Source organism: Mytilus trossulus, chromosome 5, assembly GCF_036588685.1.
Source record: "Mytilus trossulus isolate FHL-02 chromosome 5, PNRI_Mtr1.1.1.hap1, whole genome shotgun sequence".
Lineage (NCBI taxonomy): Eukaryota > Metazoa > Mollusca > Bivalvia > Mytilida > Mytilidae > Mytilus > Mytilus trossulus.
The window spans coordinates 64,460,744-64,474,099 of NC_086377.1; the positions used below are offsets into that span (position 1 = coordinate 64,460,744).

At 32.4% G+C, this 13,356-nt stretch overlaps 1 protein-coding gene across 4 annotated transcripts in view; it reads left to right on the forward strand.

Annotated features, from left to right (window-relative positions):
- The window catches only part of LOC134719048 (aminopeptidase N-like), a 56,907-nt gene that overhangs the window by 12,129 nt on the left and 31,422 nt on the right, over positions 1–13,356 (forward strand). For 2 of the 4 annotated variants that reach the window (XM_063581983.1, XM_063581985.1), the window contains exons 2-3: positions 9,557–10,036; positions 12,241–12,396. In XM_063581983.1, coding sequence (XP_063438053.1) covers positions 9,557–10,036; positions 12,241–12,396 — 636 coding nt within the window. Of the gene's footprint in view, positions 1–9,552; positions 10,037–12,240; positions 12,397–13,356 lie in introns of all 4 variants that reach the window. The other 2 variants (XM_063581982.1, XM_063581984.1) reach the window with 1 other exon arrangement.

Here is a 13,356-nt window from a genome sequence, read left to right on the forward strand (position 1 = left end):
AATTTTTATCAAGCTTCATGTTACATGAATGACTTTAACAAACAGTGAAACATTTATTATTCAGTTTTACAAGCATCTTGTAAACCAATATTGATAAGTTTTTAAATAATACTGGCTGTAAGTATGAAGTAGTATTAAGGGGTATTTTCACAAAATATGTTATGACCAAATCGATAACAAGATATACTGAAAGGACTAAATTGCATTCAATAAAATGCTGAAGATTTTTTTGGCGAAAGAGACACAGGGTCATTAATTCATAATTATTTTTAAACATATTTTTATTAACACAAATCAAACTTTCAAAAATTCAAAAGTCAAAATTTCAAGTTAAAGCAAAATTTTGAGACTATTGTAAAACAGTTCAAATTAAATTCAAACATAAAAATGGATTGTTTGCAACACAGAATGCAGAAACCAATCGTGTACAAAAGGGCAAAACATTTTTTTGCGCGGCAAATATCCTCCTGCCATCTCCCCCTGTATATACAATTGTCGCCTTCTTATTGCAATGCTCAGGTTGCAGTCTTGTAATTGACTTACATACTAAACAGCTGATCTTTGAGAATAAAACTTAAAGTGCTACATAGAAAAAAATGTCCATGTTCATATCCTGTATGACTTTTTGTACTGATTTGAAATTGTAATTTTTTGACAGATAAAAAAGTGAGTCATGTCACGAAGAACAAAAAGTTACGTAACCCTGAAGTTAAAACAATTGTTTTCTACTTTCTATTTGCTGGTTACTAGGCCGCATCACTTCCAGTAAACATGATAACTTTCACTTTCCTGCATTGATATTCAAATAAATCAAGATTTTTTTACATGTTTCAATTCAGCATACACTTTTAATCACACAAAAAATATTAAGAAAAGAAAAAAAATCAGAAAAAAATTAACTGTTTTATTCCCCTCCATGTTTTGACTGGTATCTTCACTTTAAGGTGGTATGGGTGTCTTTCGCCATCTTGGATTGTAAAAAACAGAGAATCTAAGGTCCATATTTTCTATCAAATTAGCACAATTTGATGCAAGAATGCAGATATTTCATGTGTTTTTACATTTAAAAGATCCAATTTATAAGAATATAACTTATAAATATAAATATATGTACAAGTGTAGATTTTTTTTGGTTGTTTTTAAATATTTTGAAATTGTCATTTTAAGGGGAGGTAACTCTAAATCAGTGCATTTTCTGTTGGATTGTTCATGGAATTTTCCTACTTTGTATTTTAGCCGGAAAAAACGCACGGTGACCCTATCTTTTATTTTGATATTATCAAAGCATTGTTTGAAAGCTATATTTTCCTAATTTATTTTACAATTCTATCATTTCGTTTAGTTTCTATTCACAAAATGGTGTTTTTTCCTGTATAATCCATACAAAATGTGTCATTTTGTCACGACCCGTAGCTTGATAAAATGCACGGTGACCTATCATTTTTATAATATTTTTTAACATGTATCAATAGATACTACATTTTGGCAAAGTATGAACAAATTCTATCATTTTTATTTTAGACTCCCATACCACCTTAAGGACATATACATAACACCAATTAAGACTTTATGCCTTGAGTTAAGGTTTGTTCGACTTATCTTAAAAGTTTTTGCTAATAGTCATGTTTCTGTTTAACGTGTCAAGTTCTGAAACGTCTAATTTTCGTTGTTTTTTTTTATCTGCAATAACTAGATTTTGCATATGACCAAGAGCTTAAAAATCTAATCGTAGTTTTCTCCCTTAAAACGGTATACATTTTGATGTTCCAGGATCGAGATGGCTTTCTATTTACGGTAGGGTATTAATCTATCATTGTAGGCAATACGTTCATTCGTAGTGGTTTAAGTCCTTGCTTAATTTTCTTTGATGGATTGGTTTTTCAGTGGGATTTATGCCATGACTTGTATTTGTAAGCGTTTTTATAAAATTGTAAATAAATTAATCAAACACTTTTGAAAACTTGCCATCAATGCAAATTCTCTGAATACTAGAAAAATGTCGTGTCATACTATTAACGAAGTCCTAAATCGGTTCAGTACTTGCATATTTCACGAGGTTACTCTAGTTTTATGTTTAAGCATGGTCATTTGTCATTTATACAGATAGATCATGAAACCTAATATGTATGAACAGAAATGGATAGTGTTTCATTAGCTGATTATCAAAACAAGCGGTTATTATAAGATAATGAAAACCTACTATGTATGAGACGAAAATATATTTAAATGTTTATTGGCTACTTATCATAAGAGGCGGCCCGGATGGAGCCTATAAAAAGAAGATGTGATATGATTGCCAATGAGACAACTATCAACAAAAGACCAAAATGACACAGACATTAACAACTATAGGTCACCGTACGGCCTTCAACAATGAGTAAAGCCAATACCGCATAGTCAGCTATAAAAGGCCCCGATAAGACAAGTGGACGTGGCAGGGTACTTATACATTCCGACACATAAAGACAAAATGCATAGATATTTTTTCTACCATTTTTACCCTTGTATCTCTGTTCTAAAAATGTAAACTCCATCCAGTCTTTCATGGTCGTCTTTGTGATAAGGTCTGCAGATTTGACTGATTGACATTTAGCCATACTTGCACTTGTTATCGATCAAAGGTTAGCTACATGTAGTACACCTATCGAGCACAGTTTGACACTGCTTTAATTTTCTACTGCTGTTCTGTCTTTTATTTCTTTTCTTAAATAAGGGCCATCTTGTTCTAATTTCCTTAATACTGTGCTTTACGTTTACACCATGTAGTCTAGATATAATGATATATTTGGGTTGAGGGTGCACACTTAAAACTTATCAGATCCTACCGCATAGTGCACTTGTACCAAGTCAGGCTATTTGCACCATGTGTTGTTTGTTGATGTTGTTTTTATAACAGTTAGGTGGTATATGATTGCTAATGAGAGAACGACAACTACCTCTGAGAGTTCAAATGAAGTGGATGTAAGCAATTATAGGCAAACATAGTATTACATTAAAATGTTTCTTTTCTGGAATAGTCGATGTGTCTGTTAAACAATATTTTTGATAATTGCTGTTATAATTAGTCATAAGTATTCCCATTGAACAATATAGTTAATGTAAGTAGCAGTACTAGTGCAAGTAGCGTACTCATCGAATTACATACACTACAAACAGTTCATTGATCAGAGAATGACACATATAATGTAGTTGTTTACAAGTATAACAAGATGGGGTGTTTACGTCATTCTAACCAAACATTGGTACGTGTAATACATCGCTCAATTCATAAAGTCACATGGATTATTATCATCATTATTGTAAAATAGATAGTGATTTAAAAAAAACATTATTTTTAATGATGTAAAAATACATTACTGAGATTCTTCTTAAAATACAATGAAATTTATTATTTTTAAAACTAACTACTATACAGCAGGTGAAATATTAACGCACCTTTATGACACAAACTATAGATCTAAGGACATGGGTCACTTTGGGTCATCTTTATGTAAAGGTCATGATAACATTATTGGTAGTGATTGACATTTGTATGTTAATTTAACTTTGACCCTGTTAGACATGTGCTTGATAAAGATCTGGTTTTGCACCAACACGATCCAGAATTAAAAATAAATGTACTGTGCTTAACTTGGTTTGTGCCTTGCGCCAACACTGTCAAGAAATAGAAATATTGCATTTACTTTCTAATCCAAATTAACACGGATCCAGCACGGTCTCCGAATTTTGATATTTTTCTCAAAAATTGGCATTTTTGGTGGAAATAAAGATTGTTCCAAGGACAAATCTTTGAAGCTCAAAACACTTCATAAATTAGCCATATCACAAATATTTCTGACTTTGTACAGTTTCAGAGGAATCGGTCGACCTCTTCCTTAGTAGTATAGTAAGGGCATTATGATAAATCGTCATATTGTAAACAAGGTAATAACTTTAAACCAGATTGTTTACTCACAAGAACTTTTATACCGACCGAGTTATACTTAAATTTTTTTTGTAAATTTGTAAATTTGTAAATGTAACAAAACTCAGCATAGATTGAAGTAGAAACAAGTGATTTACACATACTTCTTGTACATATACAAATTCGTGAATAGCATGCATTAAATTATTCATAGAAAAGGGTCCATTTGTCACATGAAAGGCTTTGTACTAAGCGACCATTGTTCACCTTTATATAAATAGCCTCCTTCAACTGATCATTTTTAAAAACATAATTTATTGCAGAATTGTTATGACAAAAATGAAGTGGATTAAAGTTCACAAAACATTTACACAGAAGCTCTATCTATAAGTGTTATATATTTTAATATGATATCAATATTGTTTGGCATTCTGTTTTACAAATAAACATAGAGGATATTTTTCTCGTCGTTCAATGCCATCAGGTCGCCTGTAATTATTTACACCAATTTCATTGAACTTTGGTGGATAGTTGTCTCATTGGAAATCATACCACATCTCCCTTTTTTTTTTATATAACTACCAAATCGTTTGACTTGTAGATTTTAGCCAGAAAGCAATATAGTGTATATGTTCCAGACCGTATGAGTATTTGGACCGTACGCGTACGGTCTGGACAGTATGCGTACTTTTTCAAAATACTCATACGGTCGGACCGTACGCATACGGTCTGACTAATATTAAAACGTTGGTCCAGTTTATTAGATACAAATGCATATAGCAGATCAACAGAACTTAACTATTAAATCAATATAAAAAAGTTCAATTGTAATTGAAACATAAACTTTATATTTTAACTTTTTTTAATTCACACTAATGAAATATGTTAAAGTCATAAGAAACGAGTGACCGGTGAAAAATAATGTTCTTCCAATTATTAAACCAATGCATACAAACATCATAAACTTAGTCTTCTGTGCTCAAATTTATCATTTTTTTCGTGTAAATTTCGTATAATCGTCAATTTTTTTTTTCAATCGGTCAGTGTTGTTGTGAAAATATGGCAGGTAATTAAAGTTCGTGTTTTGAAGCCGAAGTTTAACGATTGTCACCTGTTTGTCAACAATTGACGAAAAATAAACAAAAAAGCATGGAAATTGAGCACGTGCACTGGGGTAAAGCTGATGACCGTAACTGCATTCACGGTCATCCCAAGATGTCGGACGAGAAAAATTAGGTCAGTATTTGCATTGTCTTTTAAGGTGTTTCTACATCATTTTCTTTACAAAGCATACATTAGTACGATGTAAATTTATAAAAGATTCACACGGAAGTCACAAATCTCTACCGAGGAACGTGTATAGAACGGGAAATTGGATTTGAAAAATTCGCTAAGATGACCGTAAATCATCTTTAAAATATTTTCAAGATGACCGTAACATATAATAAGGATGACCGTGATTGGTGAAATGATGACCCTAATTTCGAAAGGATGACCGTAATTTATAAAGGATGACAGTAACTTTCATAGTATAACCGTCATTTCTAAGAAATATCCGTATTTGTATTACCTTTTTTGTATCAAATAATTAATCGTGTTGGTGTAAGACGTATTTATAAGACAACATTATCATAAAGGTAGACAAAAATAAGACGTGCTTCAAATACATGGTTCGTCATGTGTAGCATCCAACTACAAGCCAAAATATTTTTTTTATTTCTGAGATTCCTATTAACTTTATATAATAAATACAGCTTTTTAAAAATGCCAAAAAAGACAATGGATGTACAGCCAAATGGCCCATTTATATTGTATCGTTTCAACTACCATTGCAGATGTTAGTTTATTTTTAATTTCATGTGTTATCAATTTTCCACTTGCAAGTTCATCTCATCTAATGTAGACATATCAAGATTTTATTCTGCTCCTCTAGAACCATACACTGGGATGGGCTCAATTACCGGATATTCATAATGTTAAAGGTTCATCTGAGGGAATTGAAAAATATGGCCATTTTCACACACACACACACATCTATTAAGAGAACAGACAAACTGATGCATCTAGGAACGTATTACAGTCGGAAACCAGGTTGAAATAGAACAAAAGAATCGAAGCTCTCTATTAGAGAAGGCGATAAATGTTTACTGTATTGTTTACTATAGTGACAAATTTTTAAAAAGTTAATAGAAACAAACAAAACTGCAATTTTCTTCTCAATTACGAGGTGTTTTATTTCAAAAACACCATTTGCATAAGTTTTCAATTTATCTAGTACATAGTTAAGCAGAACGATTAGATATCAAGTCGACGACATGGGTATCTTTCAAGTTGGATGACAAAAATGCATAACCTCCGATTTTTTTGAAAAAATTACCACGGACGGAAAAGATATCAATCTATTAGTTCAGTAATTTTCGTGTCTGCCCTTCCATTATGTGACTGAAGAAAAAAATCCAAAAAATAGGTTACAATTGTATCGAAAAGAGAAAATCGAGTGCACCTTTTTATGTTAGTTTGAGTTGAATATTTTGTCTTGATATCGTTCAAAGTAAGAATATTTCATACATCGTCTCGCTTCAGATTCTATCATTTTTATATATTAAAGCTACAGGTTGACTTTATAACACAAAAAAATAACAGTACTAAAAGATGAAATATATGGGTCAAGTGAAATACCTATCTAATGAGTCACAAAAACAGGGAAGGTGTGTTCGAATAGCTATTTTTTTACTGAAAGTACTTGACGACAGTCTTACAAGTTGGATGATGAAAATGCATATCTTCGAAAAAATCTATTTTTTTGTGTGTGATAACTAGGGTTTATAGTCTTCAACCACTAAAAAAATCTAGTCTGCCCTTCAACGAAAATTTAATTAGATTTTTTTTAAATGTTTATGATTTTTCGAAAATTCCACCTAACAACCGATCAGACAATAGTTTTAAGTTGAATCAATACAGACAAGATCATTAACTGATGCTCATTAGCTAGTTGATACATTTGTCTTTTAAAATATAACTGACATATAAGGATCGTATTGGTGCAATGTGGATAAATTTATCGGTTTCCAAGAGCAAAATTGGTAGCGCGTCATCGCTACAATGGCTTCCATTTTTACGATTGTGAAAACGAACTGGCGTAATGGGGAGATAATTTTGACGAAGTAGGATCCTGACTGATTAAGGATTATGTACCCTTGTGTTGATTCAATGCTATTAAACATATGGAAATTTTATAGAAATTCCTTGTTCTATCATATTTGGCAATTTGATGACCGATATATATAGGATTATTGCATGCAGTGCTAGCATTGATTTCCTTAAAACAAGTTTATTAGTGTAGTTATTGGGTAGAACAAATAAAAATATGGACCAAATCAAGTACAGCTTTTTGGGTGCGCTCGACTTTAGTTACTCTGCACGAGGTATTTTGAAATTTACAGGTTGGTTAGAACTTTTGGTAAAAAATAAACACTAGCACATCATAGAAAAGCAAGTGAGTAATCTATGTTTCAAATTTTATAACAAAAATCTCTTTATTAAAGGCTGTGAATTTTCTATAAAAATCTTGATTAATTTGTCACAAAGTACTCTTTTTCAATTAAATGCAATGCAACAGTAAATAATATTGCTTTGCATCAAGTATATGTTTAAAATGGACTATCTATTATTCATTATATCTGTAGTTTTGATACAATTGATGTTTTAAAAAACAAATCGTACAAAAATGGCTACAGAAGGGTACATAAACCTTAAAGCATGGCAGGACCTTTAGATATGTAAAAGTTATATAAAGTCTATGTTCGAGAAAAAAAACTAACTAACCTGGTTTTTTAGTTGCATTTTTTTTAAATATGCAGAAGATAGCAAAATAAACAGACATACGAGTTTCATTTGATACGGTCCACTCAGTTACACTGTTAAAATCACCTATTGTTTGCAGTGTTTATTGTCTCTAGTGTCCATTTAAATCAAAACTACTCACAACATCGATTATACTATTTACTATCATTTTCATATAAAATCAAAATACGCCAAATAGTTAAAAAGAACTAACCGAGCCCCTATTGCGACAAACTCAACAAAAACAATGCATACAAATATGGATATTTCTTTCAATTGACGGTCATCCTTTTAAATTTAGTCATTCTCTATAAATTACGGTCATCCTTAACAATTTACGGTCATCTTTTAACCAATTACGGTCAGCCTTGTTATGAATCGCTAATCCTGTTACGGTCATCTCGATTACGATTTACGGTCATCCTAGCGAATTTTTCAAATCCAAATTCCCGTTTTATACACGTTCCTCGGTAGAGATTTGCGACTTCCGTGTGAATCTTTTATAAATTTACATCGTATCAAGGTATGCTTTGTAAAGAAAATGATGTAGAAACACCTTAACAGACAATAAAAATACTGACCTAATATTCCAGCTGACATCTTGGGATGACCGTGAATGCAGTTACGGTCATCAGCTTTACCCCAGTGACGTGTTTAACATGTAAATTCAGATAATAGTTTATTTTAAGGACATCCATGCGTATTGTGGTCACCGGATTTTTACGAGATGGGTCACACTGAGGTCACCTTGCATACGGAAAATATATCGGGGGAATTGCTTGCTGGAAGGAAGCAATTCAAATAAAGTAAACTTCTTCTAAATATGAATAAATTAAAGAATTTTCTTCAGAAAAAAGTATATGTACATAAGTTTTACAATGAAAACTATCCATTGAGTTATAAAAAACATATGCATTATTATTTTTTTATTTGAGGTTTCTTATGACTTTAAGCATGTCGATCAGTAATACATTAATTGTATTATGAACACTGAAATTGAAGATATCGGAAGTAAATATAATGTTGGAGTTCAATTATTTTAGAATATTTTGCAAATTTACAAAAAAATGCAAATGCGAAAGAACATGCATGAACTGCATACATGAAAATGCTAAATATATTACGTTACTTGAATTGTGTCACCTTGGGCAAGAGTACCAAAATAGGATTCAGATATACAATTAAACAAATATCTAATTTCAATTGTTTGTTTGTTCGTTTTATCTATCTTATTGTAATTAATTATCAATAACAATTTGTAAAGCTAAAAATAAAGATTGTTTCAATTTAACCCATATGATCAAATAACATGTATGGTCAGCTCGTACTGGACCGTACGCGTATACTCGTACGGTCCGACCGTACGCGTATGGTCGGACCGTATGAGTATACGGTCCGGACCGTACGCGTACGGTCCAAATACTTATATGGTCTGGAACATATGCACATAGTATATCTCCTATAGGCCTATCCATTGTCCGCATGCACTATGAAAATCTAAAGTGCGAAACCGGTTGTTTTATATCTCATCGATAGTATATACAAAAAAAAAGAACAATACTCGTTGCTGGACCTCTGGTAGCTTTCTATCTATTAATTGATGAATGAATGAACGATTAATTGTGGTTTCATTATCTCAGCTTGATATGTGTTAATATTTCGCTCATTATTGAATACCATATGATACATGTTATCGTTAGTTGCTCACTTCTACATCTTTCGGTCACTGGTAGAAAAATTCTCCTAGCTATAGTCTTTTTTTTCAATATAATCCTATTTTAAGCCATATTTATTTTATGTTACAGGTAGCCTATGCGCTGGACCGTCTTCACCTAGTCCCTCCAGTTCACTGCTAGCGACAACAACCGTAGCCCAACAGACGACCACACCAGGAAGTACTAGAAATGTTCGGCTGCCACTTAACTTGTATCCAACATTATACGATGTCGAACTTCAACCCTACATGTACGAAGGAGATGCCAAAGACTTTTATTTCACAGGAAAAGTTACGATTGAGATGCAGTGCGTTAAATCGACCAATGAAATCGTTCTACATAGCAATAAGCTCAACATTACGGAACAAACTATTAAGGTTATGCAAATGGGAAGCAGTAGTCAAATATCTCATTCCGTAGAATTTGACAAAGTTAATCAGTTTTTGATACTGAAATCTAATACTCAGTTTATGATGGGGTCTAACTACTCGGTGTATATTGAGTTTCGTGGACCTTTGACTGGTGATCTAGCAGGACTTTATTTGAGTTCTTATAAACGTGGCAACAATACAATGTAAGTTAAAGTTTCCTATTTCCTGCACATACCATACACAGATTATAGGCAAACCAATATAAATTTGATCACCAGAGAACAAACGAGAACAGCAAAAAGTGCTTGTATTTATAAAGAGAAGAGCCCCATATATTTATTATATATAATTGTTTAACAAATCGTTTAATTTTTTGTTATGTTTAGCGTCAAATACCGAAAGATCGCATTCAAAACTTGCATAATTGCGAATGAACTAAACAGAAATGTTTTTGAAAATTTCATGAGTTCTTAATTTAGGGTTTTCTGTAATGTGGACTCTGTTGAATCTTATTGCTGGCTCAAACACATCATTTTTACTAGGATCTAAATGTTGTACTCGAGAACGGGCACTCTGTCGCCAAAAGATTCATCAGTGAAGCTCGAATACAAAAGTTGAAAAGGCAAACGATAGAAGAGCATTGAAGACAAGAAATTCTAAAAGCTTATGCCTAATATTATAGCTAGGGTACTATTTTCTTTGTATTTCGAAAAACAGAAATTTCAGCTTATTTACAATAATGAACATATCAAAGATTATTCATGTCAACTCAAAAGTGCTGACTCCTGGGCTGCTGATATACTCGATGAGTAAACTTGTGCCCCTTTAATAGCAGACTTGTTTTTGTACTGTTACGAATCACAATGTATGACTAAACTCAGTATAGACCCGGCGAAATTGCATTTAATTGATAAATTCAACAACACTTACCGTTATCTTGATGATATTTTTCGTTAAATAATCCAGAATTTTCTCAATATACTGCTGAAATTTACCCCAAGGAACTTACTTTAAATAAATCAAATGTACTCGGTAATAGCTGTCCTTTCCTGGATTTATATATTTCGGTTTTTAAACGGGACACTTCACACTAAAATTTACGACAAAAGAGACGATTTTTCGTTCCTTATTGTTAATTTTCCATTTTTGGAGGGTGATGTTCCTTTGGCACCATCTTACGGTGTTTATATTTCACAGCTTGTTCTCTATGCCCGTGTCTGTGGTGACGTTTTTGGCTTTAACGAACGCAATCTATGTATTACTGGTAAATTATTAAACCAGGGATATCGTTACCATAAATTACTTAAAACCTTTACTAATTTTTTCCATAGATTTGGTTTTGAAGTTTAGTTGTACCTGAGAAAACTTATTTCAAACGGGATAGCACATCCTCATTTTTACGGAAATGTAGTTAACCGTGTCCGGAAATTTAGAAATGATCCATATAAACTTGTTGTTCCTTTAAATAAACTTATTCTAAAAAGTTACCTATTCAACACTGTAATAAGATCATTGAATATTGTTTTTATTTGTATAAATATTGATTTTGTTAACAGTAGATTAAACGCTAATTAAATATTACTGGTATGTTATATACATATACATTTTCATGGATCTACAATCTGTTGATACCTGTAACTTGGCATTGCACAAGGTCATGTTTTTCTCTGGCTGTTTATGACGTCTTTACACTAAATCTATTGTATGTTAGATGTGTAAGGATCGAGTGTTTAGTCTTAGAGGCATATTTTTTATTAGTTGTTAGTGGCTTTGAACTAGCTGTCAGAAAACTGCGAGTACTCTCAGATCTGTTCATTGTGTCTTTTTGTGTCGGGATGTACAAGTACCCGGCCACGTCCACTTGTATTTTTTGTCTACCTGATGAGTTAAGCCTTTTCAACTGATTTTTATTGTTCGTTCTTATGCTGTACTGTTATACCACTGTCCCATGTTAGGGGGAGGGTTGGGATCCCGCTAACATGTTTAACCCCGCCACTTTATTTATGTATGTGCCTGTCTCAAGTCAGGAGCCTGTAATTCAGTGGTTGTCGTTTGTTTATGTGTTACATATTTGTTTTTCGTTCATTTTTTTAACCGAAATAAGGCCGTTAGTTTTTTCGTTTGAATTGTGTTACATTGTCTTATCGGGGCTTTTTATAGCTGACTATGCGGTATGGGCTTTGCTCATTGTTGAAGGCCGTACAGTAACCTATAGTTGTTAATGTTTGTGTCATTTTGGTCTTTTGTCTCATTGGCAATCATACCACATCTTCTTTTTTATACTACCCAGTGGTTGTAAATGAACTCATCAATGTATAGGTATAAGTTTATAAACACGTGATACATGAAGGTTGATGAACTATTTTAGAAATTGTTTTACTATAATTGATTTGTTTTATGTTATTAGATATATTACCACGTCCCAGATGCAGCCAACAGACGCAAGGAAAACATTTCCATGTTTTGATGAGCCGGCCGTCAAAGCGAAATTTAAAATTACACTTGTTAGAAAACAACACATGGTTTCACTGTCAAACACACCCATTACTAATAATATGACGAGGTGAGAAAGAATAAATAATGTAAATTTCTTTTCAATATTCCAGTTATCTGGCTACCTCCTTTCTTGCACCAACATACGCTCGAAAGGTTTTCCCCTGCTTTGACGAACCTGCAGTGAAGGCTCGTTTCAACGTAACTTTGGTTCGACAGCTTAACGTGACCTCAATTTCAAATACAGCTCTTACTAATAGCACAGAAAGGTAAACCGATAGGTGCAATGCTACATAATCAGAATATACAAGTATTATCTTCTCAAAGACTTTCCTGATTTGAACTTCTAATATTATGGTTATGCAATAAGAGAAAATCAAGCTAGAACAAGAAAACCTTATTAACAAATTCATCTGTTTCTGAATCTATAGCCTTGTGGGTAATTTCATTTCTTGTACACCAACGATGAAAGATATCTATAGTTTATGACGCCGTGAACCAATTTCCAATGGATGCATTAATTATAATTTTAAACGGCGAATTGCTTAATATGTTGGATTAGCAGATAGTTTTAGATGTTTCATGACCAATATGCATACATGTATGTAGGGATTGTAGGGCCAAGAGTAAAATCAACTTATATAGTCAAGATAATTTGATGATCTTTTAATTAGTATGATATAAAATAAAATTTCAATCCTGGTATCTATGATGAGTTTAAAGCAGCGATAAGTTTGGGCCACAACACATTTTCATTACTTCATATGCAAAATTCCAAATAATAAGGTCCCCTTGACTCTTTTTGTTTCTCCGCTGTTACCTTTGATACAAATGCTACACATAAGAGAACTGAACATTAGTCTTTGTTAACTTGTATATTATATCTTATATAATCAGCGCTTACTGTATTATGCTACTCGGTTCTTTCTTTATATATGTTGTGATGTGACATTATCATGAATGTATTTTGAGAACTTTGCTACTTGCATATACATGTAGAGAGTATATGTATTTTAGAATTTATTAAAAT